The sequence below is a fragment of the Fulmarus glacialis genome, unplaced genomic scaffold, assembly GCF_000690835.1.
Source record: "Fulmarus glacialis isolate BGI_N327 unplaced genomic scaffold, ASM69083v1 scaffold30523, whole genome shotgun sequence".
Classification (NCBI taxonomy): Eukaryota; Metazoa; Chordata; class Aves; order Procellariiformes; family Procellariidae; genus Fulmarus; species Fulmarus glacialis.
The window spans coordinates 29,893-56,729 of NW_009202911.1; the positions used below are offsets into that span (position 1 = coordinate 29,893).

The following is a 26,837-nucleotide window of genomic DNA, read 5'->3' on the forward strand; positions in this document are numbered from 1 at the left end:
GCAAGGAGAGTTTTTTTAGAGAAAATGCATCTCCTCCTTAGTTTCTGCCATTAAAATCAATGTCTTCACAAGGCTAAAGGTTATTATTTGAAGTAAAAGGCCCCTTGTTAAGCTAAAGAAACATGTATAATGACAATGTACCTTGTCCCCTTTACTCCACATGACTTTTGGAGTTGGTTCACCAGTGATGGGGATCTCAAGTCGAAGTTTGCTTCCTGCCACTACTGTCACAGTGTTGTCTTCCCCAAGACCATCCAGGTGGAGTTTAGGAGGATCTGAAAAAGGAGAGAGTGTCCAGATTTGCCATGTGGCTGCCACTCTGAGAGTTCAGTGACCTGGCACAGGTGTACAACATAGAGAAACATGCTCTATGTTTTGTATTTTCCTGGTATTTTAGTATTTTTAGTCAATTGATTTTTTGTTTGGAAGAAAATTTGTGAAGAAATTTTTTTTGAAGAATATAGTTGTCTGATGCATAGAAATTTTGGCATAGTAAGACCATAAAAAAACCCTGTCTTCCTGAGGCAGAATTATGCATATTTAGGTAACTTCTGAGAGAGATTTCCTCTAAATGGCTCTTGAGAATTTCCACTGCAGGCTTTCTTCGACACCTGGAGCTTTCACCCTTCAGACATCACTGTTCTTACAGTTTAAAAGTTTTCTTAACCCAAATCCTTCTTCTGAAAATGAAGTAGTCATTTTTGTTGTACCGCATGTGTCTGGAGAACAACTGATGAATATCCTCTTACAACTTCTTTTAATGTATTGGAAGATTATATCTGTGAGCATACCCTCCAGTAGCCCTTCCCTCTTCATTCTCCCTAATCCCATTTCTTTCAGTTGCGATTACAAACCATATTTTCTAAAACTCTGGGCATTTATATTGCTCTCCTTTTGACTTCCAAGTCACTAGTTGCAGTTAAAAGCTAGTGACGTATTATTGTGGGAAGAGTCAATGCCTTGTTTTATTTTTGTTTGAGTGACTGGGATCATTAACAAGACTTCTGTTTTGCTAAGTGAGTAAAAACTGATCAGAAACATTTCACTCTCTAGATATAATTTGGTGCATTTAGGGAATATGTACCTAATTTACTAATCTTTTACCAAACCAAATCACATTTTGAAATGTCAGCAAGCTAATTCTTCAAAGACAACAACGCTATATATTTGAAAAGAGGATAGCAACAGCTGTTTTACACAAACTCTTAGCAGTGGTTTAGGTTTAGGAATTCAACATCAAGTAGCTTTCCCCGGGAGCTCCCCCAGGCTTGTAAACTATGAGCAGATCCTGAGCAGAGGCAAAGTGCTCTCTGACTAGCTTGCACTTTACCAAAGCAGCCGCTCTGTTTTCTGTGGTAGATGCCTGCTCAGAGGAAACAAAGTGATTGTAATCAAGGATATTTCGCACTGCTTTTAATTTCAAAAGGTCAGAGAAAGAGATGTTATATATAAGTCATTGTGCCATATACTTACCCACAACATGTACTTTGCATGGAATATTAATATTATAGGCATCTGGTACAAACATGTATTCACCCTCATCATCAACAGCAGCGCTTGCTATAACAAATCTGTGGATTCTGTAAAAAATTGAAAAAGAAATCAATGTAAATTATTTTTGAAGACTGCTTGAATCTATAAGGAAAAAATCTGTGAAAAGTTTAGGAGATCTATGCAAGCGTGTAAAATCACTGACTAAAAATCCTTTGCTGGCTGCTTAGTGGTATTTTAGCTGATTAAATACTTTGTGATTTGTACAAAATATTGAGACAACCACCAAATAATGTAACCAATTCTAATATTTTTTTGCTTGAACACAGAAGTAGGAAAATACAGGAGTGTAATCTCGATACAGGGATTCTGCGCTGCTGCCATTAGATTATAATTTAGTTGTTCAAGAAGAAATCTTTAGGTGATCTCATTGTGAGAGTATTCTGACTTTTGTTAGACCATCTTTGTAACAGGATCCAATTTACTATTTGCTTGCCTGAATAAAGAAATGGATGAGCAAAGCATATGCTGCTCTTACTATCTAACTGTGTCTTCCAGTATGATGATATTTTTGCTCTCCTATCACCTGCTGTGGCTAAGCTTTGTTCAAGGTAGGACTCTGTGCCCTTCCTGCTCCCCTTTTCCTCACCTCACCCTATGGGCCTACATGGGTTGTGGGGAGCTCCTTCACCTTATGTCAATCCAAGGGGTCATTGCACAGCTGGCACTTGTCCCTTACTGCGACTTAGTGAGCATTATGGAATCAGTGCAAACATTTCATAGCTTGTTTAGGAGCATCTTCACAAGTGCAGTTCCCAGCTGTATGAATGGTCTGCTAAGCTGAAGTAAAGAGGATGTGGTTAAAGGTAGGACCTGGTATTGTTGTTTTTTTTTTTTTTCAAACAATTATTTTACCTTACTACTTAATATCAACAGCAACAGCAATGTCAAGAAAAATTAATAGCTTGAACTTAGATGGATCAAGGATTTGATTATTGTCCTACACAGCCAAAAGACACAAGATGAAAGGGGGCAAGCAGACATGGCATTTATGATGACAAAAATAAATATGTTTGAGGGACAGAGGTTAGGCTTGATTACCAGATAATTTTCAGTGAGGTAACTCACATATTGGCACATCTCTACAGTGTCATTCCATCAAGTCAAGCAAATACACAACAGGCTTACCTTCCTTTGTGATAAAGCTTTACACGGTCACTAGCTTCGACCAGTTGCCCATTTTTGTACCATTTCCCTTGCACGTTCTCAGATATCTCACACTTCAGGTGGATTTCCTGTCCAAGCCTCACCGTCTGGTCTTCTAGTGCAAGTGATATCTTCAGTGGTCTCACTTAGGAAAACAGAAGCAGAGATATTAATATCAAACAATAGCTCATGATTCTGTCGTGGAGCTGCTACTAGTCATCACAATAGTCTTCTGTCCTGGTTCTGGCTGGGGGGTGTGCTGTGTTTTGGGTTTGGTACGAAAGGAGCGTTGATGGCCCATTGATGCTTTGGCTGTTGCGGAGTGGTGCTTGCGCCGGGGGGGCAGGGGGGAGCACAGCCGGGGTGGTGGACCCGGCTGGCCAACGGGGTATTCTATACCATGTGACATCATGCCCAGTATAAAAACCAGGTGGGGGGGGGGGGGGGCCCGACCCACATCAGGGGGCTCGCCCCCCGTTCGTGACACCCGGTCCGTGGTCGGTGAGCAGTTGCATTGTGCATCGCCTGCTTTGTATATTCTGTTATTGTTGTTGTTCTCACTGTTACTATTACTGTTCTATTTTGTTTTATTTCAATTATTAAACTGTTTTATCTCAACCCAGGGGTTTTCCTACTCGTGCCCTCCCGATTCTCTCCCCCATCCCACTGGAGGTGGGGGTGAGTGGCTGCGTGGGGTTAAACCACGACATCTTCAAATCAGAAAAATGCCTCCAATAATAAAGTTCTCAGATCCGAATACCAGTAATATGTGCATGTAAGCTACATAAGTTAACCTCTTTTCAATGTAGTCTGATGCCTTAGAAAAGGTGATCCAAAATACCCATGCCCTGACTGGGGAAACTCCATGGATATTGCCAGTAGAAGAACTCAGCCCAGGAGCACAATTTGAATGCTGTCCCCTCTCTGGTGTTTAGGTGCTGGAGGTAGGGTGTTTCTATCCCCCAGAGTCCAGTAAGAAACTTTCAAGAAGTGAAAGACCTCTGTCCCCAGACCTATGCACTAGAAGGGATTACAACCCACCTTTCCTGTGATCTAATAGCAATCTAACTGCTCTCATAGCTCTCCCAGCTGATCTGAGATAATTTGGAGACTTACCAAAGTATTTCATCACAAGTGGGGACCCTAGTTCTCCATCTGTTTTGTCAGGCTGGTAGCAAAGGCTGACTGGCCAATAAGCATAACCTCATACACTACTTGTTCTCACGTTTGCTAAAGTGCCTTAACTCACCCTACAAATAGCCACAGATATTACTAGCTTTTGTACAACTTGAGTCTGAGAACTGGTGCCCCAGTTCACTTCCACTTTCTGGCAGATTAGATGCTGTAGACCAAAGTCCAGGCTGAACGCACGGTACCATGTGTATGCAGTAAATACCCCTGACTATAACCCGACATAGGAAACAAAGAGTGATGGGAAAAGCAGCGTTTTATAGTAAGCCAGTTGGAAAATCCTCAGAAGAAGTTGCATGAGAGGAAAGATGACGGAGCTCAATAGCCATGGAGGATAATTTCCAACTTGATAATAGAACAGCATGAATTGGTTGTGCTTAAGATGCCAATTTGTACAAAATAGTCAAAAGCAGTATAAATATTACAAACCAGTGTATGATTATGCATAATGTATGATAACTTTAGAGGATGGGCACATACATTTCGCTGAAACCCACAAGCATTTTAAAGAGATATTGCACAAACAATCCTAAGGGAGGTACATAGGCATGTGTTTGTGCCTGAGTTCAGGTCAAGTGACCCTGATGCCTGTTAACAGTATTCCTCGTTGTAGAACTTCTTATTTTTTCCAACATACCTTTTTTTTCTGATTTTGGCTAAAAAGCCTTGGTTTGGCTTTCCTGTGAAAACCTGAAAGGATTAAAGAAAAGCAGATACTTCCCTTGAAAATTTCACTTTGTTGACCTATTATATCTTTGGATGGATAGCTGTGTTTTCCATCTTAACGGAGTGACAGAAAGTTTTCAAGCAGGACTAGTTCAGTGCCTGTTACTGCAAAAAGCGCCTGAAGGAAAGTCACTGTTCTGGAGATTTGCAGCAAAGAAATTGGTCTGGAGGTTAAGCCTCCCTTTAAACCCCCAGGAAAAGGCATGCAAATTATTTATTTCTGGGAGCTAGCAAACTGTGACATACAAATTCAAGAGCAAGATGGATGATACTTACAATCAACAGAAAGCTTAGCTTCTGATTGGCCTCCAGTTGTCATTACTGAGTAAGTTGCATTGTCATTTTTTGCAGCTTCCTCTATGATCAAAGTGTGCTTTTTACCCTCAACCTTGATTCGATACCGAGATTTAGGTTCATTGGTAAGTTCTACACCGTTTTTAAACCTAATGGAAAACAAAGAATCATTATTTTTCCAATAGAAGTCCTGTGCAGATAAGACTCCCATAGATGGAAACTTCCAGAGAAGACTTTGTAAGTCTTAAGGCACAAGAAAAGGTTAAGAAAACCTCATCCATGAATGTGTAAGGATATTTTTGCTGTTGCTACATTTTTGAATAATGTTTTCTTGAGATATTTTCAGGTATACTGGTATAGAAAAAAGCTGTCCACATTTTTGCCTACAATTAAAATATTCTAGGTTTTATTCTCAAGGAAAACAGTATCTGTTCAAAGCATGGCTTACCATTTCACATTTGCATCATCCTCAGACACTTCACAGCTCAGTTCCACTCGTTCACCAACATAGGTACTGGTATCCTCCAGGGCTTTGGTCACCAAAATTGGAGGATCTTTGGAAAGAGAAAATTAGACATTTACAATCTGAGAGAGAAAACTAAGTGAAAGAGGTTTTCAAAATCATGCTATAGAAGACGATACTACTTTAAAATTCTAATATCAGTCTCAGTGCAGCTTTTTTTGCCTTAAATCAGAAAAGCGATTGCTAATTAAGATGCTAGTAGGAAATGTACTAAATAAAAAAATAACATTTGTTCAGATTAATACCTGCCTTGCATCCCTTTTTATTGACAGTTTGTCCAGGCAGGTTGACATGAGAAGCTGACATTCCCCTCTTGCCTCCCACAGATCCCTCTCATAAAGCTGTGTTTTCATTAGGTCCTGTAGCTCGTTAGGCACAATAAGGTGACCCGATGACATAACGAGGTGCCCTTATTGGTTCAACCCATTCCAATCAAGTTTCTTCAATAGCAAGAGATTGTACAACAGTTATCCTATGATATTTATACAGGCAATGTGCTCCATTATTTTAAATAGCTTTCTGAAATATTTGATGATTTTTTTTCTCTCACTGTAGGTTTTGTTTTTCTGTTTGTTTTGTTGTGCATGTGTGAGTAATGCCATGAATATTATCAGTAAGACTATCAACACTGTGGGAGCAAAAAGGGTGAAGAAATGGACACCCATTCGTAGCTTTTGATAGAGTCTTTCCTTAAATCTGTGCAGATGGAATGAAAACTAACTGCTAGAAAGCCTGGTCTGAGGGTATTTGAAACAGATCTGTTGGACCAAGATTATCAGGGTCATCAGGTACCTGAGTGTGGTGTCAGGGAAAGCCAACACTATGACAAACGAGTCTCCAAAATGTCTTTAAAACTATGAAGGGGACCACAGCCCCACTATGCACAGTATGAAATCAACTATATCCCCATTTCAGGGTTTTCACTAAATTACTAAATACAGGATGAGTTAAAAAAATGGTCAGGGTTCACCAAAATACAGAGTGATCCTAAGGGCTGCTAATACAAATACAAAAAGATACTGAACCCGATCTTCCCTGTTAGTTTCTGTTGCAGTCAGAGAAGCCACACCAATTTACAGCAGGTGAAACAGGAGCAAGCTGATGTAGTTACCTCTCACAAACAGTTCTGTGGAGCATTTCTCATCACCAGCTGTTACGTAATAGCGAGCATCGTCTGTCATCGTACAGTTATTGATGAATAAAATTCGCTGGTTACCTTTGTGCTCAAAAATGTATCTGTTTGAACAGGAATGCAGCAAAGATACATTAGCAAAACTGCTGGACCCCTTTTGTTTTATGTAGAAAGTGCTTTAGGGATTATTAGAGGTGAAAATCCTGGGGTTTACTTAGAACTGGAAAAATTGTCCTGGGAAGCAATTTCCAAGATTCAACAGAACTGTCACAGACTTTTTAGCAAAAAGAGCTATGGTGTAGAGTGACAATGAGCATCTTCTGGCTTGTTTCAAAATCCCAGGCTTGGGTGATATGAAAAAATAAAAAAATTAGCAGGCTCTGAAGGATGTAAAATAAAATGGAGTCTGAAACTCTAGATGAGTAAAGATTAAAATAACCAGTAACAGGACACCATCCTCATTCCAACACTCTTAACATTTTTGTGAAGTATAATAATAGCCGAAGTTAAGAAGTTAATATTATTGGTAGGCCAGATGGCACAAGAGATCAGTAATGGGATATGGGGTTTTGGTAATGGGATATGGAGCCTTTCACCTTTATGTCACCAGTTTAGATCTTCTCCAGGTTTGTAATGACCAAAGCTCATTAGCATCTGACAGCTGCTTCAGCAGCCTGGAAGAAATGCACTGGACCGTTCAATCCAGGTCCTTCGACTGGAGAGGTATCCATATAGCTGCCTGCGAAACAGTTCTGAACTGCTCATGGCAGATATAGGGGCTAAAGAAAAGGTACCCTCTTTATTATGCATTTTTTGTCAATGATGAATATTAATCAAAATCCTTCATTGACTTTTGCAGCAACAGAATGAGGGAAATCTGCCCCTTCTCTGTAAGAGGGTTTTTGCTAATTACTGTTTTTTCACAGGGCCAGAGGAGAAAGTTGCTAGGATTTTGTGCTGCTGAGCAATATTTGAGGAACATTACATTGTTCTGCATTACTGGTTGCACATCATCATTCCTAGCTGCGTCTGACTGTGGAATGGGATTTTCTGCACGCTGGTTGAGCCCACGCTAGGGACTGGGCTCAAGTTCCAGCCATTGCTCTACCTGTACTTTCCAGTGTCTGCACCTGGAAAGCCACTTCTTCTAGGTAAAGCCAGAGAGTAAACCAATATGCAGGTGATACAGATGATGAAGAAGCTTGAGTACACTAGACCTGTGGCACATGATTGAAGTCACTTTGAGCTAGTGCAGGTTACTGACTTCAGTGTGAGCGTTAACTGGGTAGTGGAAGGTGAGACAAACCTTGCTCCCCTCTCCTCAGGTGGTTTGTGAGCCAGGTGGGTAAGTATGTGATGTTACAACTACTGTAGGAAGATTCTGACCTCCTTCAGGCAAAGTACAGAGGACAAGAGATTTATTTACTCAGAGTACTTCCCGATTTTTTAAAAACTGAGTAGGAAATGGCTCCATATTTTGTTGAGGATCTTTAATTCTTTTCTCTTGAGGCAGAGGAGCCAATCTGCATTAAGATTTAACATACAGCGGACTTTTCTGGGTCATGAGCAGTATAACATCACTTCCATACTTTTCACGTATAATAAAATCCAGAAATAAAATTGGTGCAACCTGAGCAAAGAGATAGATCTATGCAACACACTTGTCAAGGAAGTACGTGTGTACCCATTTTATTGCTTACATACAATAAAACCACTTACTTTGCACTTGGTCGTATTTCTTGGCCATTTTTATACCACTTGAGTTCCACTGTTGGATCTGCTAGCTCCACCATGAACCTTACTTTACCTCCTTTGTCCACCTGATATGCAGGATCAAGACCTTTGGCAAAAGCTGTTGTGGAAGCCAAGTGTTATTATAAAAGAAGATCAGAAAACAAGTAAGAATATGAATGCTGAAATTACATTGCATAAATCTCATGAAAACTGTCAGAAAACATGCCACAATGTTATGCATCACTCTCATTTCTTAGGCTAGTCCACATCAATCAGTTTATTTTCTAGAAACATTAGAGTAAGTGCAAAGCTATGTGGATCTGATTATCCTGACCAAGTTCAAGCTAGTATCTCTTCTTGACTTTGCAGTGTGACTGTATTCTGAATAGGATTGGGTAGAAGTAGCTTTGACAGCTTGCTGAGAAGTGCTATGTCAGAATAAAATGGTATACAGCCGGTGCCATGGAATCATTTACAACGAATCTGTTACAAAGGACTTCTCTATTAGCACCACCACTCAAGTTAACAGGGAATTTTAAGCTAAAATTCCTATTGAGCTTCTCATTGTTAGAATAAACTCATTGGTTGGTCTAAAAGCCAAATCAGATTTCTTGATTCTTTCTATAGGTTGCAAGGTGTACATTGCAGTTCCACTTGTGATAAATGTTACATCTGCAAAACTTTTGCAAAAATATTTGAAACCAGGCAAAAGTTGTCAGTCTGTGAATCCTAATGGGGCTTCTCAAAAAGGTTTTTGAGATGCGCAAATGTAGGCCAAGTTGTTCTAGGCAAGGTAAAGCCAGGTGCAACTCAAACATTTCAAAACACTTTAACATCAACATTTAGATATTGCCAGCCACAAAAGTTAGACCAGGGGAGCAGATATCTGTGGCTCAAAAATAAATAAATAAACAGTGCCTCAAACAAATTGCCCACATCTAAGTAATCAATTTCTGCTAAGATTTATATCATGCATATGTCTGATTGCAGGAGACTGAATATATTGACACAACAGGAGTAGAGTTGTTAAATCTGAAAAGGACTTTTTATGTATCTTGTTGCAGTGTAAAAGTTTCCAATCTATAGTAAAGGTGGTGTGAGGGGAAGGACAGCCTACTCTCGTCCTATCACTACTATAGACATTTTCCCCAACACCTAGAGCACCTCACTGAAAAATCCTGATATGGCTGGCAGCTCCATTCTACTCAACAGGGTTGAGGAACCAGACAGACTGGTCCCAGGTGCTGAGAGATGCCTCTTTCCCAGTAAAACATTCAGGCACTTCTACGTGATGCCCCTGAGTAGGGAGCAGCACTTCCTACCAGCCGCGCAATTCCTGCCCCAGCTTCCAGCCCCATTCCAGACTCCTGGGGGAGGGTGAGGAGTTTCCGTGGGCTTCAACCATTTAGAGAGCTCCACTGGATACAGAAACTGCCCCAGAGGCTCAGCCAAAGCCCATTGACTCCATTTCTCCCTCCCTCAACTGTGGCCAGAATCAGATATACCAGCAAATGAAAAATATAAATAAAAATTAATGTGTAGTAACATAACACATGTTATGGTGTGAAGTAATGGATGAGGAGAGAGGGTACATTAGGCAGCTGGATTACAGCCGGATTTGTGGAGGATTTCACCTACACAAAAGGGACTCCCCCAGGAAACCAGTGGAACAGCAGATGTATAGATTTGCATGCTCTCCAGGAACATGCAAATGCCACAATAGTATAATGAATAGTGTGTTGTATTTATATGTGTGTGTGTGTATACATATTATGCAACATATACATGTATTTTATACACACATATATATACACACACACATATGAACACATATCTATATTTATGTATGTATTACACCACTCATACTATTCAGTAGGGTAGATGGGAAAAGACAGGCCTGAATGTCCTCACCCAGTGCAGGGTGGAGGCGTTTTAGTACAGCTGGGATTTCAGAGGAATGTCAGATTAAGTGCAAACTGAAATTATGAAGAGCAAATAATGTGTTTGGAGTGACTCTGTTTTAGAGCAGAAGATATTAATGATAACGCAAGGTCTAATTTCCATACTGTTTGATCAGGTAACACCTTTCCAGACAGCTGGGGGACTTTGTTCCAGTTGGAACTACTGTTTGGCCGAGAGGGAGGGACGCTTTTGGTAAGCACTGAATGGGATAGGGTGTTTACACTAACCACAGCGGACCAAAGCCGCCTTCTTATTAACTCCTTGCAGTAATAAGGCTCGAGTTGTAGTGTGCAAGTCCCCTTACATGGAAATTAAGCAAGTTTGGGTTTTTAAGTTGGACGCTGATGTTTGACTACTGAACATAAGAATATTCTGCCTTATCCATACCTGCACTCTTCTTCACTTCCCTGCGCATGCGCTTCAGACGCTTTAACATGCCTCTCAAGTCAGTGATACCATACTGAAAAGCAATCTTTTCATATTCACTGGGATTCGCATTCTTCAGGAGCTCCCACACATCTACCTCAGGTTCTTCCTCTTGCTGTTTAATCTCCCTATCAGTAGCAAAATAAAATTATGGGAGAGGAGTTAGCGAGGCTTTATCACACCATAAAAAAAGGTGAAGCTGAATCTATGGTGAGGTTAGAAATGTTTTGATCAAAATTTGAGGGCCGCCGTTATATTTTTTTATTTCACTCAGTATGAGTGGAATAGCTCAGAATGACATTCACGTGTTACATTACACTTCTTCAAGACAGAATTTGGATATAGGTTTTAATTTGTCCTTTTCTCGTGTAATCAGTTATGAAAGTTTTTATATTGCTTCATTATTTAAAAAAAACAATACAGTTTGAAAACGTAGTACTATGATAGCATATGGGCTAATCCCACTTAAGTCAGTTTTATCTGTGGTAACTTGAGTGGAATCAGTTACAATTTATGGTGGCACCACTGAGATCTGAGTCTAATCCGTACATTTCGTAATTATATAAAAATGCTTTCAAACCCTGAATCCCTGTAACTGCTACTAGGGGTGACTAATGAAAGGACATCGAAATCCAAGGGAATCCGGGTCTGTTTGTAGTTACACCAGTGCTTCTCAGAGTTACTTAAAATTGGCATATGGATAGGAACTGAACATGGACTTGCAAAATGGGTCTGTTGGCTTCCATGTTTATCTCAGTCTTAAGAGCAGGAAGTGTTTTCAGAGGCCTGTGTGAATAGCATCACCTTTATACAGAATTTTCAATATCGTATTTACTATGTGCAATTCCAGGCTAAGACAACCAATAAAGAGAAGTATAATTATTTTCACAATGGCAGCCATTACATGCGAGAATAATGGAAGCATCCTAAACAAAATGATAATTTTTGAGATTGACAGCTTAGCTCAAAAAAGCGAACTGCTAGAACAATCCAGGAACTGGAGCAGAAATCTAGACATTTTTTCCTGTAAAGTCATTAGGATCAGACCAGGATCATTCTGATTTGATCTAGTTGGTCTAATGAAATCAGTACTTTTGAGAACAGAGTGAGAAAATAAACATTTGAGAAATAAAACGACTGAGCTTTGGAGTGAGACACTGTTAGAGCTGAGCTCTATCATGTCTGACAGAGAATTTTCTTTAACATATACAGAAATAGCACTGGGGGTCCTGAGAATCTCTGCATGGTTGGATAAGGAACTGTGGAAGACTGTTTTGCTGCTTAATCCATAAGGTTTATTAATTTTCATAATATGCCAGTGTTATTTTAAAAAGGAAAAAAGCTTCTCACTGAGGAGTCTTTGAAATACTTACATTGTTATCTTAGAATTATTGTTAGACAGTCTCAGGTGTGTAATTCTACGTTTCTTTCCTTTTACTTTTATCTGTGCTCATGCTTTCTGGAGGGTGACTATGTACAGCAAACACTGGCGTTTCAGTGAGATTCCTTCTGCATGGCGGCAAGTCGAGACAGCTTGCAAACATGTAAAAGCTGACACGCCCCGTGGGGTGGCATTCTCCTCTCCTGGGGCTGGCCGCTTGCCATGCGATGCCTCTCCGTGCTAAGGAGAGGTACACTCCATGGGAATCGAGATAATGTACCCCTTTAAATCAGGCAGTAGTTGAGAATGAGGATCAGTTAGAGTATCCTGATTTTCAACCAGCTTGAAATAATTAATTCCAGACTCTTTTTCCTCTTGCGTAACTGGAGAATAAATTATGACACTTAGAGCAAACCAGCTTTATTCTGAGACCACAATAGTTTCTGCTGTGGGTAGTGGGCAAACAAAGCTTGGCATTTCCTAAGCAGATTGACCTCTCTACAAAATTGCTTTCAGATCTTTTCCCCAAAAATGTGCATTTTGTTGAAAGATGTACTTTTAAAAAAAAAAGGACCTAAATGTTTGAGTGTTTTAAAGATCTTGTGCCTTTTGGAATTTCGTGCCGTTACTGATCCATTGCATTGTGGAGTAAGTCAGAGAGTGGCTTACTGAGATAAGAACTGGTTTGTCGTCCTGCAAGACCAGCACGAAATTAGAAAATAGGCAGTATATAGATTCTATGCATTTAGGTTTTTTTTTTAAAAACATGTTTCAAGTAGTATGCACCACAGGTGAAAAGTTCTAGCTCTTTCCTTGGTAATAACATATAACCATACGAAAGAGAAGGAATGCACCTGCAACATTGCCTCTTAAAAAAATTGAAATGAAAACATATTTGTCTTCATAAAAATGGATATTAATATCCACACTGGAGCTTAATTAGCAATCTTATTCAATTAAGCTCAGAAGTATGAGGTTGCATTTCAGTGCCTGAAGCAAGGAGGTGATGAACCAATTTGACCAATATCAAATAATGGTGTTTAAAAACTAAAAGTTGGCTTTGCCCATTAGCCACACGATAGGCGTACTATGTTTATATGACTATACAGTATTCATCTTACAGAACATGTGAGTTACTTGTTAGTGAAGTGATAATGACTCTTAAATGACATTTCTCTTTCCACAAAAACACCAAGACCTCTTACATGCAACTCTCATGTTGCTAATAAAACACCCCACAGGCAGTCATGAGAACTGTCATGGTAAGTTGTATTAGTATGATAAAAAGTCAAACTAAAGATCCTAATTAGGGATGAGAAGATTAAAAAACCAAAGACCTGGTGGATTTGAATTGGTTCGGGTAATTCTTTCACTGCTTACTTTTACCTTCAACCTTTCCTGTTTGCTTTAGTTGCTTAAATACTATCCTCACCATCATAGCCCATGAGGCCGTTGTGAACTTTTTATGTAACTAATATTGCATATTGGGTTTTCCTCTTTCAGAGTAAGTGGTAAAAGGGATGAAGGATTTAATTCCTTTTCCAATTCTCTATGGTCAGTTGCCATTGATTTCCATGGCATATAAAATTTCTGTGATAAATTAAAAAAAAATGATGACAACTATCTTGTCTTAACCTGTTTAAAGGCTAAACTGTGTTTAAGGTCTGAAATAGCTAGAGGCGTAACTATCATAACACTGAATTTTCAAGGCAAACCAGAGAAACATGTGCCCAAGTTTTTCTCCATCACAGCATTTAAGTTGAATAATACACCATTGAACATTTGTGTGCACATATTGAAACAGAAAGCTACAAATAATTAATACCAATGTCCATGGTTTGAAGGCATGATATATGATTTTTCATATCAGGATGCTTATAAAATCAAATTAAGAGGTAAATTTAACCCTTGCAGTTTTTTACTCTTGCACCAGACTCAATTTTCTGAACTGCTCATCCCTGAGTAGGAAATTCCCCCCCTCTACCTTCCATGCAAACACAAAAGAAATAGCAAGTAAACTAAATGTTATTGGCCTCTTTAGGTTGTGGCTCACTTTTTTCCCAGTGCACTCAAATCTGAGGTTTCTTTTTTGCACACTTAAAGGTACAATTAACTGAACATTTGCATATTATATTATGAGAATGATAGTTAGAAACATTGAAAAAAATGAAAGGTCAGAAAATTCTTAAGAAGCTATTAATGCTACACCTGACTCTTTCTGTGTGCGAACCTAGTGGTTTGCAATCCACACCTGCTCACTGCATCACTTGGTTCTCACCTACGTTTCAGGAGACCACTAAAGTCAAGTTCTCCTGCATCGTCTTGTCCATCACCGCTGTTATTAATAGAAAAAGATCAAATCTTTGTTTAATACAGGAAGACTTGGACAACACACATTGCAAACGCTCTACATGTCTCTCATACTCAACACTGTCCAGACACACAAATAATGGTATAAAATCAACACAAACTTGTATTCTTTTTCACACGAACCATGTTTGCTTAGCCACTTGTGAAAAATAACACAAAGGTTTGTATTGACTGTTATTATACTTTGATGACAAATTTTTGTAACTGCATACATAAATTTGCCAACATTTGTGTTAGATTTCAGTAACACAAATAACTCTGAGCTGGTCAACACGAGCTTTGTTTCCATAGTGTATGTGTATAAAAACAAAGGGCTTGTGCTGATCTTTTGCTATGAATATAAAACAAAGATTTGCATTGCTGAGTGGTGCTTTTAACAATGCATAGCTGTGTCAAATACTGATTACAAAGCATTAAACTTAAGATTTAACCTTTCTCTAGATGAAGGGAGAAATCAGTTTAAAAAAGAAGAAACAGTACATTGAACATTTTTACAGATAGAATCACAGTCCTGTGAAGGTGCATTTCTTTCTAGAATGTGACTTTAAGCAGTAATACCTTATTATAAAGCACATATAGACAAAGGAAATGCCCTTAATATTTGTAAAAATTAAGGGCAAAATCCTGCAAATGTTAAGTCAAATGATGCCAATATTTCATTCCAGATTTTACATGCAAGATATTACTTAGAAAATCAGAAAATATTCAGATATCCTCATCTGCTTGGGCAGAATAGTTATTGCAGGTTTTTTTAAAATATGCTCAAGAAAGGAGTGCACCTTGAATGTAATATCTTTTGCATTTACTCTTTAAATCAAATCCCTTTAAACAAAAGCAGTTACTTCTGAATCACAGCGTTGCTTGTATGTGTAAATCAACAAACTGCATTCATTTTCTGTTTGTAGAACATTTTCATGCTGAATACTTCTGTACTTCTAAGACAATTTTCTCCATAAAATGTAAAGATGACATCTATACTGGTTTGAATTAGTATTTTATCACAATCTATACTGGTTTGAATTGCTATTTTATCACAAAGGTAACTAACAAAGGAAAAGACTTCAGGCACAATGCTTTAGCTTATGGCCTCTGCAATATATTATTTGTAGTTTTTCTGTAACGATGGCCTTATGTCACACTTTTTTACTGTAAGATAACATAAAGCCAGATTCTATCTTCTTGAAATCAGTGTGAATTTTCTCTCTGCTTTTAATCAGGATTGGGACCAGGAACTTTCATATTGTGGCTGACAATTTTCAGGAAACACAAGGTAGAATATTATAGTGAATTAAAATACAACTTTAAAAACCTCTAAAGAAACAGATATTTAATTGCCTTAAATATTCCATCTTCCGTTAAAGCAATGACACTGTAATTTCATAGTAGAGTATTTAATATCATATGTACTATCTATGTGTTGTAACTATTTCATTCTACCCACTACCAACTATCCTAAACCCCACTTCTTTAATCTATATTTACAAAAACATTTTTTAAAAATACTTGATACAATTGTCTGCCAAGATTGTTGCAAGTTCTGTGCATGCTACCAGCATCCATTACTGAGGAGCTTCATTGGATCACTGTTTGAAGTTACCTTCTTTTGAAAGCAGATCTGATGTCAATGGATGGAGCAGCTTGGGAAGATTCTATGAAATAACAGTAATACATGAATTAAAAACATCATTTGAAATTAATATAATTTATTTAATTGATGTAATTTGGCATATGAAATTTGTTCAGCTTCCTGCTACGTGACCACAGTTTGTGCTGCTCCTTTGGCGTTAAGTTCTGATAAATGCAAAGCTGCTCAGTGCTAAGCTAAGTTTACTTAATTGCAGTTCTGCATAGGAGATCTCTCCCTCTGATGTTTCTCGCTGATCCCCTTCCTGCCTATACACAGGCTCTGGCTTTTTGTCTTCCCATTCCAGACGCTTTCTCTCCTGCTTGCATCTTGCGCTTTCTCAGTACGCTCAGCATCAGAGGAAAGAGACAGTCTTCCCTACAACTACAGACTCATACTGATTCTCAGTGCAAGGATGAATCCCCCTTGTGTGAATTACTCATTTGTGCCAGCCTGAATCAGATTAAATGGTTCTGATCCACAGCCAGTGAATGGGTGCGGCCAGGCTGGCCCCTGCCTCGCTGGCCTCTGAACACACACCCCCCCCTACCTATGCCCCTCAGGCTGTCAGTCAGCCATCAAATGTCCCCTTAACTGTGACCGGTTTCCCTTGACTGGCAAATGAACAGTCTGGTCTAGGCACGTGCTTTATGAGGGTGAACAACTATTTTGTCCACTGGCTGCTGGCCCTGGCATTTCGGCAGACATCCATCTTTCTCAGTCTGACCGTGCAGGTATGCGTGCGCTGCTCTCGAAGGAAAAGATAAGCCTGTGGGTTAACGTTTGCCAGAGTAAGGCCTTTTATAACACAGAATTAGACAAAAGTACAACTCTCCAGTGCTTTCCACATTGTGCTATTCGTTATTTTGATGAAGAGTAGAAAAAATAGCTTTCTGGAGCGTGATCATACCGTGCCTGAACAGGGTGCAAAGCACTGGCGAGCCATGACCACTCCACGTCCCTCTGCTCAGATGCTGCCAGATGACGCCTCGCTCTCTGAATAGCCCCAAGCCTAGCTCTCTGTCTTGCATGCCAGAGCCTGATTTGAATCTGGTTTTATCTGCCAGCTTCTCTAATTTTTGGGTAAATGTCTCACATGCTATCTATCCCAATGTTCATTTAAACAATAAATTACAGATACTTAGAATTCTCTGAGCTCTATGCTAAAAATGTTCACTTTAAGCATTACTTCATTTAAAGGTTCTGAACAAAATTAGGTGGCATTTCAGGTTAAAAAAAAAGAAATCTTTATAAAGCTTTCCAGACACAAGTGGAATCTTACCAGTGACTTCAAGGTCAAAAGAGCAACTATCAAACTTGTCCTTATAAGATACTTCACAGCGATAGTTCCCTGCGTAGTTTTCCTTAGCTTGAATGATATGCATCTCAAATGTGTGAATCTAAAAATCAAACATAATTTTTCATTAATGTGGGGGATACATTTCCACAAAGCAGAAGTTAAAAGATTAGTCTTTCAGACCTAAACCAGGAGTAAGGAATAACTCGAATAAAGGGCTCTGGAAAGAACCTGGAACCCAGAAATGGCAATGGAAAACTTTGATTTCCCCACCACTACTTGTCCTGCACCGGGAGAGCAGAAAAGTCTCCTTCTGTGCAGGGTCAGAGATCATCACTGAAATCTGCGTGGGGAAGCCAGGGCTAGAATCCACTGCTCTTGAATTTCTACCTGTTGTCTTAAACTGATCTCTAAGCTGTCTTTGGAGCTTTGCCCCCGTAAGAAGGAAAAGCAAAGACGAACCTTAGTGTGACGCTCAAAGGACTCTTTCAGCTGCAGGTGCTTCCCTGCTTTACTGGCCAGGTCCATCCATTTTCCTTTAAACCACTTAACATTTGGCTTTCGGAGAAGATCTTTGGCTTCTACTTTGGCTATAAATGTAATATTCCCACCTTTTAAAAAGAGAAAAGAATAATGCAATCATTGAGGAACATGTGGTTGGTCAGTCATGTCTGCACAAGTTTCTTTTACTACTGCTCCTTCTAATCTCCAGGTGCTAGCTCTACCACGACAGTAAGACTCAGATGGAGTCACAGAGGCTATGACAGTACTGCAATGTTACAGAGATTAATGATTTTGGGTCTGGAAGCCTTCTGCCCATGTCAATGTGGAGCGTGAGACACACAGAAGCAGGATAAATTAGTTGAGGCAAAACTCCGTGTTGCCATGGGCGAATTGTTCCCAATATTTGAATTTCCTTGCGTAAAAAAAGCACAGGATTTCCTAGGCTACCAGGCAGTTGTAACATGAATAAACTCCAGTCTGGAAAAGAAAGCCTGGAGCTCTTAATGCATTTCTATCATTAATTCTTTAAGCTGAGAAGGGAGGGGAAAAGAGTCTTCTCTAAACAATAATTTGGGAATAGTAAAAGTTAGCTCAATTTTCAGAACAGCACTGCTCAGCCCCTGCTGAGTTTCCATCCTAACATTCATGGTCTCCAGAGGAGAATACAGCTAACTTCTTATATTTATTTTCCAAATAAATCCTCCCAAAATGCTCTTTTTCTACTCAGAAACTGAGAAAAACGATAGGCATGTCTAAAAAAAACCCCATCTGACCACATCTTAGTGTATCCAAGTATACAGCAGACACATTAAGTAACTTGTACTGAACTTCTCACGGTTCCTGCTACCCTGCTTAGGGTGCAGCTACCTTACCATGCTAGTATGGCTTAGGAGTGCAGTTTGGAAGTGAGCCTCCTAACTGTTCCCATATACTATGCTCTGGTTCACAACACAGAAAGTCCTCACAGTGCTTGAACTGGATTCCTCTGAGATGAAATTAGAACCAAAGATGTGCTCTGAGAGTTTACTACCTGTGCTCCAACTGCTAGTAGGTGTATAGACACCGGACTAAACCAGAGCTAGTCCAGAGCAAATCCCCCCGAATGGTTACAGTGGGCATGACCCTACCAGCTTCCCTACAGAGCTGCTCCTATTAGTCTACTTGCTAATTTACACACAGCTGTAGGGTACAAAAGTTGACCCAGCAATCTCTAAGCTACGCTGCAGGCCTTTGGGTAGATCTTCCTGACTTATCAGTAACAGTACAGCCAGCAGCATCACAGTAACCAGCTCTCTTTTCCAGAAACTATACCTCTTACCCATTGTGCTCGGTAAACTATTAGATTTTGAGTTCGTCTTGAATTAAACAATTGGTTTTCGCTTCTCTTCGTACAGTCCTTTTTGCCGTCAAAGAGTGGAGTTCACATCCAGCTAGAATCAGTGGAAGTACTTGTAGCTGAGGGCAGAAGCTGGGTGTCACAGGAACGGCGCATACCTTCCTGGATCTGCCTCAGTCTCTGTCTCTCTGGAAGTGGCTTTTGATTTCGGTTCTAAGCACTTACCCACGCTCACTGAACCACTCTGAGGTTTCTCGACAAACAAAGTGGATCTTTGGGAGTCATCGCGTTTTTCTGTCTCTTCTGGAGCTCCTTCTCCAATAGACCATACTGAGATGCAGAGAGAGAGGGAAATGTCAATCATCCGAGCGTGTTTTACTCCCTCCAAAATACACTTACCTGAACTTACTAAACTCTCTAACCCTATTACCTCTCTCTTCAGATGTCCTGAAAGATATGTAAGTTTTTGTTCACACTGACATCCATTGCTTGGCTGTCACATTGTATACCGTTCCTGCAAGAACGCTACCTCTGTGGTGACAGAAAATGAAACTATCAGGGGGGAAGAGAGGGGAACCTGATCAGCCAAGACGGGTACTGAGCAACTCGAATGGCACCAGCATTCAACCATGAGTGCTTTACAGAGGCAATGCACAAAGGTCAGCTCTTTGTTTTTCAGAAGAGATGGAGGTTCTGAAAACACAAACAGCTATAAGCACAAACAAAACACATATGATGCATAGTTTCGGTGGGTCTCTCTCAAGCCCAAACTCAGTCAATTGTACAAGCTAGTTTTTCCTCTTTGTCCACAAAACAGGGCAGGGATGAAGCTTAGTTTTGAACTCTGTTCTCTTTTCCCATGATAGAAGCAGAGAGTTTGGGGATCAGTCAATACCATGTCCTGTCCCATGCATGGGCTGATGTTTTACAGAGAAATAGTTTGTCGGATGGAAATGATTGTGTCGCATGTTCAGACACAGCACCTTCTCCCCTGGAAATTGAGATTTTGGAACTGAGACGGAACAACAGTACTGAGAGAAGCAGCAGGTGGGCAGTGTCCCCAGGGCAGAGAACTGTGCCAGCATAGCTGTGTGTTTCTGGTCTTTCCGCTTATCTGAACAGCCCTGGCTTTGAGCTATGCAGCGACATCTTGGGTAAATACACACAAAACTGCGGTCAAAGCTGATTCCTAACAGAAAAAGCAGGGAGAGCAAGGCAGTGAATGTCTGTCCGTTACCTGCTCCCTTTCTACAGAGAGGCAAAGCATGTATCTTGTATTCCAAATGAGAACTTGCGGAGTCCAAATGCCACATCTCATTTTTTGGGGGAAGTTATGGCCCGTGCATAGGGGAAACTGAGTAAAGCGAGTGCTGCCCTGGTAGTACTGAAGAGCAGAGCAAATGTGGAAATGTACAGCTATAATTAACAAAGTCATCTGTCTCTTTCAAATCAGAGCTGCATCTCCCTTGTTCCCCTTGAACTTCTACTTGTTTCAGAAACAAAGGTAGCTTTTTATAGTTTATCCAATGCTCTTTTGGTTTCGGTTTCATAACTAGTATAAATGAAGAACCAGTCACACAACACTTCTCACTTAGTCAAACCCTGGTCTTGAAATGAAAAGTTCCTGTCCCTGCTCAGTATTTTCTGTAGAAACTCATTTGCCAGAAGTCAGAATTGTTTTTCTACTGTTCTACTCAGAGTTTACTGATACGGGAACCTTTTTAACTCATGAAAATTTCCATCTCTCACAAATGCAACACAACTGGGAAAATGCAACCAAACCATCTATTAGGAATTTTAAAAAGGTATAGAAATGCTAGATAGCTTTGCTATAAAATCTTTGCCTTTCAGTCTTTCAGTGAATTTTGGGTGGTGTGCCTAACACCTCTGTATATGTCTGCTTGTACAATATTTCCTGCAGGTGAAGACATACATGTATATACACACATGTATACACACATATATGAAAACATATACACAGACATACGTGAACACAAATATATATAGATACACATCTATATATACTCTCTCTATAATCTAGGTGTTTAGATTATGCCAGTATAACATGCTAGTATATGGAAACGACATAAGAATGAGTGAAAGTTACTGCTGTGAACAAAATGGTGTGACAATGCTTGGTATAGGAACTGGCCATGTGCAGTAACAAACCTAACACGCCACAGGGTGAAATTGAAAAAGGATATTAATAAATGGAAGAAGCTTACATAAAGTCATTAATTCAGTACCACATAAAATAACACCTAAATATTATCATCACCTTTAGATATTAACGTTTTCCTATTTATTAAACAAACAGAACAAGACGTGGGTTTGACGTTGGCTCAGGGGGCTGGCATAGGCGGCTATGCCAGGTCAGTCACCATGGTTGAAGTACCTGCTGCTCATTTTGTTCCAGAGGCTGCAAAACCTGAAACCACAAAAGTGGGTGCAGTATGCGTTACCTGCCAGGGTAGGAAGAAAGAGGTTATGACTTTGCTAAGTTTTCCCCACCGTCCTTTGAGCTGTGAGAAGAAGCCATTCTCCTACAGTCTCCTGGGGCCTGTGTGTGGGATTCAGGTAAGCCACTGTCACCCTGTAGGCTAAGGAGGAAGGGAATAGTTGTGTATCTATCTATATAAAAATAGATATAGATAGATAGGTATGTATGTATGTGTAAAATACCGATACAGGTCCTGTCCTTTGCAGCAGAGCCTTCTCTCACTCCTGCTTTAGCTGCTAGAAACCTATTTGCTCTGATTTGCTCTGACCTAAAAGCATTTCAACAGTTACAGTTTGATACTGTATAAACAATTAAATTAAAATTAAATATAATCTTTAAGAAATAAATTATTAATAATAATTGTATTATGTAAAATTTGGGTTGTTTCAACATGTTTTTCAGGAGGTCTCACCTGAATCTTTTCTTTCCGCTGGCTTAGACATCCCATCTGAAAGGGAAGAGCAATTTAGGTGATACCAGCTCAGAGATCACAGCTTAACTAACCTCAGATCATTGGGATTTAAAGAACATTGATTCTTCATGCAAGAAGATTAGACTAGATATTTAGGACCATACCCATCTGGAACTATTTGATTACCAGAAAAAGGAAGGGAACAGCTGAGAAAAAAATTCAGAAATCTTTCCCCTTTTTCTCTAGAAAATCTAAATTAGTTTAGTTTAATTCCCATTCAAGAATTCCTTTTTAGTAGTTCATATTTAGAAGGGTTTCGTGAAGCTGATGTTTTCTTCATGATTTATGTAGTTCCAGATAACAGATGAATTTATGTTGTTCAATGTTTATTTGAGGGGACAATACTTTCTGAATTATTTAAATAGTCTATTTATTTATCTAGGTTGAGAAAATAATCATAAATAGTTAAAATTAAATTTTAGCGTTTTGTGATTTAAAATGTTATTTATATATTTAGCTTTTACCAGAGAGGTCCTCTACTACTGTAAATCAATATACTGCTACTGACTTTACAGATAGCGTTCAGCCCGAAGTTAATAATGCAAATTCTTTTGGGAGAAATCAAGAAAATGCCATCATTTAGGGCAGTGAAGATAATTAAGAACAAGTTTTTCATTTGACACACTGCAAAGTGTTTTCTAGTGTTCAAAATCTCTGTTTCATTCACAGTTTATTTTTAAAAAAACATATTAAGCAAGCAATAGAGAAATTTTGCCCATATCACATCTATCATGATGGATCCCTGTGCTGTAGCTTTTCTTTTACTGCCAACAATCAGAGGCATTTTATCTGCCAGCTTGGCAGCAATGGCGTGGAGCAGTACATTCGAACTACCTTGTAGGTCATATGGCCTAAGGTGCAGTGATAGACAATTATGTAGATAAACCTGTTTTGAAGTCATAAGGCATCTGTTTTATTTGTAATTCTGGAATTTGCTCTCAAGACTAGCCTTAAAAATGCACTCCATGTTTGTTGACAGGAAAAGATAAGGGGAGTTGCTTTCAGAGCTGCTAACCGATATTTTACCTTCCAATGGCAGAAGTTCTACCAAAGACCTCAAGACAGGACTGGAAATGAACTTATCTAGTATGAAAGTCTTGTACTTCTGAACAGAGATTAATTTAATGTAGGGCACTTTAAAAAACTTCTTCTCTAATTAGTATGTTTTGAGATCAGTCCAATGGTTTGGACTCTTTCTTCATTAATAGTCAAGAGAAGAATGCATACATACATACACGCACAAAGCACTATCACAGTCCTAACCTGCTGGTGGAGTACTAACTGAAGTGTCATCTTCATCTGTGAAAAGAAATACAAATAAAAAAGTACATAAAGAAACTGAAAGCACAGGCCATCATCTGCTTTAAAACAACTATGTGAAAATATGAAACCTGCAAAAGAAAGGGAAAGAAATCTTAATAGTCAGGAGCATTCACAATGGAAGCTTCAAACTGATGAAGAAAGCTTTGTGTAATTCAGTAGCTGAAATGGTAAACCTTAATGTTTCAAGCAAGTAAAAGAAAAATGAGATATGGACTGTGATCTATTATTAAATCATGAGTTTATATGAAAGCTGCTGAGTGGTTCTGTTTGTTAGAGATGTAATCCACAGTAAATACAAAAAAGCCACAATGAAATCAAGGTCAATCACATATCTGACCTGAGGAAGATGCCATTTCTCTGATGTCCGTGTCTGCAATTAAAATGTGCACCATATATGCATTCAGCATCATTAAATCAAGATATGCAACAGTTAAAAATAGTCCCCTGTATCTATGCTTTGTAATGTCTCTATTAGAATATTAATTTAAAATGTAAGGAACAAGCAACTCATTTTTTTCCCCCCTATTATAGGAGAATAATTTAAAATAAGGACAGAACTATTATCATCACAGTGGATTTTCCTTTTAATCACACTGAAATTGACCATCATCAGGTATTGAATCACTACAAGCAATAGTTATCCAAGTATTTTAAAATGTTTAATTTCATAGAGTACATTGAGGTATATGTTTATATAAAACAAAAGCCTGAAAAAACATGAAACTGGCATTAAACCTGAAATGCTGTAATCATGATTATTAGAAAACCAAAATAAGGTAAAGACTATCTTTACAAGAGTATCCTACATCTCTTTGAATTTTAGATGTTGACTAGAAACCTCAGAGATATCAGTTTCTGATAAAAATATGCAAAAAGTCTTAGTGTCTTAAAAGCCTAATGGTAAAAAAAAATAAAATTACCAATGTAGCATTTGAAAGGCTAGAAGAAACTATATTTAGGATTTAATACATATGTAATGTAAAGATAACGTCTTTTATACGGTATCAGAAAATCATCTGGAGAACATTTTAAAGTGGAGGAAAAGACAGCTGAACAAGAACAACTTTGGAAAAATATTAAACCACATTTTTAAAGAGGTTTTTTTTTTAGATTTTAGATTTGGGTTTCCAGAATCAAATTTTAACTCTGAAGTTATCCTTTGATTTTGACCTTAAAGTTATAATTTGTCTATGTTTTCTCAAGGACAAATGTAATAACTATGACAAAACCATATATAAAATACAGTTGCATTTTTGTAAATACTGGTCATATTAATTTTTTATGCTTGCTTAACCGCTGAAGGCTAATTGAAAGTCTGCTAATAAAATTTAACTACTTAGCTGTAACATTTTACTCATTCCTTTTTAATGATTCATCAAACTTCTTTTTAAAAATCCCTTGGGAGGAGGGTGTCAGTTGTAAAAGGTAGGCCTACGTACAAAGGATTAATGTGTTATCTTACAAAAATGATTTCTTATTCATAGCAAAAAAAAAAAAAGAATTCGTTTAGTGGAAGAGTTCTCACCACCTGCATCATCCAATGGCATTAGCAAATTTTGAAGATGTTGATTTTCAGTGAAAGCACAGTAATGACAAAATCATGTCAGATGTTTTAATATATTGTGCTAGCAACTAAATGAATGCAAGGCTACATAATTCCACTGCAAATATTTCTCCATATTTCATGAAAGTATAAAGTGTACTTTCAGCTCTTTTTGTCAATACGGTCACCATTGTGGTTGATGATGGCTTGAAGAGGTACAGAATATTCTCTCTGTCCGGAAAAAAATAAGCAAGATCAATCAGCATAAAACACTTGATGTGATGCACCCTACATGATGATGTATGATAATCACATTATTAAAGGACTACTTTATTTGACTTCTATTTTCTTTAAACATTTGAAAAACTAAAACAATAAAAAGGTGTTATTAGTTTTGCAGAGGGATTGCTGGGTTTTCTCCAGGGTAATTTATAATTTTTCAAAAAAATGTTAACATCAAATACAAACAAATTAAAAAAAAAGGATTTCAGAAGTATCAAAATAAAAGCACAATTGAATGTGCTGTAAATGGAAAAAGAATGAAAAGAATACATGCTGGTAAGATTGTTTTGACAAATGGGTAATTATCAATGCATCACTCCTTATATCTCAGGCTTCTAAGATGAAATGAACAGACTATTGAATAAATGTGAAAAATGGTTCAACAGCTATAACCAATTTGCTTTCTATGATGAACAATTTTTTATGTTAGCAATACATTCTGTTTAAAGATAACAAAAATTCCCAAAATACCAGACCTGGTGATAAAACTATGATCATTAGTTCACTGTCCTTATCTTCTGCAAGTAAACTTTTAATGGAATGTGCGGACATGAGCCGACAATGTGCGCTCGCAGCCCAGAAGCCCAGCCGTATCCTGGGCTGCATCAAAAGAAGCGTGGCCAGCAGGACGAGGAGGTGATTCTGCCCCTCTACTCTGCTCCGGTGAGACCCCACCTGCAGTACTGCGTCCAGCTCTGGAGCCCTCAGCACAGGAAAGACATGGACCTGTTAGAGGAGGGCCACAAACATGATCAGGGGGGTGGAATGCCCCTCCTATGAAGAAAGGCTGAGAAAGTTGGGGTTATTCAGCCTGGAGAAGAGAAGGCTTCGGGGAGACCTTATTGAGGCCTTTCAGTGCTGAAAGGGGGCTTATAAGAAAGATAGCGACAAACTTTTTAGCAGGGCCTATTGCGACAGGACAAAGGGGAATGGTTTTAAACTGAAAGAGTATAGATTTAGACTAGATATAAGGAAGACATGTTTTACAATGAGGGTGGTGAAAGACTGGAACAGGTTGCCCAGAGAGGTGGTAGATGCCCCATCCCTGGAAACATTCAAGGTCAGGTTGGTCGGGGCTCTGAGCAACCTGATCTAGTTGAAGATGGCAGGGGCGTTGGACTAGACAACCTTTAAAGGTCCCTTCCAATCCAAACTATTCTATCATGCTATGAATCTATGATTTAGCAACCTGTTGTATGATGAAAGCTAAATACGAAGAAATCACTTCATTCATTTGACAGCAGGTCTGTGGGAAGTATTACACTATAGAGATTTTTGTTCTTTGACTTCTATTCATCTATGGCACATTTTCATTAACAAATACAATATCTACATTTATTCCCTTGTATCTAAACCGTTATATTAACTGAGGACCAGGCCTCTTGAAGTTCCATCAGGAGTAGAGTGTTCTTGTAGGAGAAAAGAACACTCCATGTCTCAGAAGTAGCTGATGGAAAGTTTTTTTACACTCACAATCAGTGTAAACTCAATATTAAAATTCCTGACTGCTGACACAGCAG

At 38.8% G+C, this 26,837-nt stretch overlaps 1 protein-coding gene across 1 annotated transcript in view; it reads right to left on the reverse strand.

Moving 5' to 3' along the window:
- The window catches only part of MYBPC1 (myosin binding protein C, slow type), a gene marked incomplete at its 5' end in the record, with an annotated part of 58,426 nt that overhangs the window by 24,754 nt on the left and 6,835 nt on the right, over positions 1-26,837 (reverse strand). The window contains 13 exons of the mRNA XM_009574468.1: positions 142-275; positions 1,474-1,580; positions 2,680-2,842; positions 4,891-5,057; positions 5,357-5,462; positions 6,543-6,667; positions 8,283-8,415; positions 10,647-10,813; positions 14,345-14,401; positions 16,034-16,085; positions 17,343-17,460; positions 17,820-17,968; positions 19,423-19,527. Coding sequence (XP_009572763.1) covers positions 142-275; positions 1,474-1,580; positions 2,680-2,842; positions 4,891-5,057; positions 5,357-5,462; positions 6,543-6,667; positions 8,283-8,415; positions 10,647-10,813; positions 14,345-14,401; positions 16,034-16,085; positions 17,343-17,460; positions 17,820-17,968; positions 19,423-19,527 — 1,583 coding nt within the window. The remainder of the gene's footprint in view (positions 1-141; positions 276-1,473; positions 1,581-2,679; positions 2,843-4,890; positions 5,058-5,356; positions 5,463-6,542; positions 6,668-8,282; positions 8,416-10,646; positions 10,814-14,344; positions 14,402-16,033; positions 16,086-17,342; positions 17,461-17,819; positions 17,969-19,422; positions 19,528-26,837) is intronic.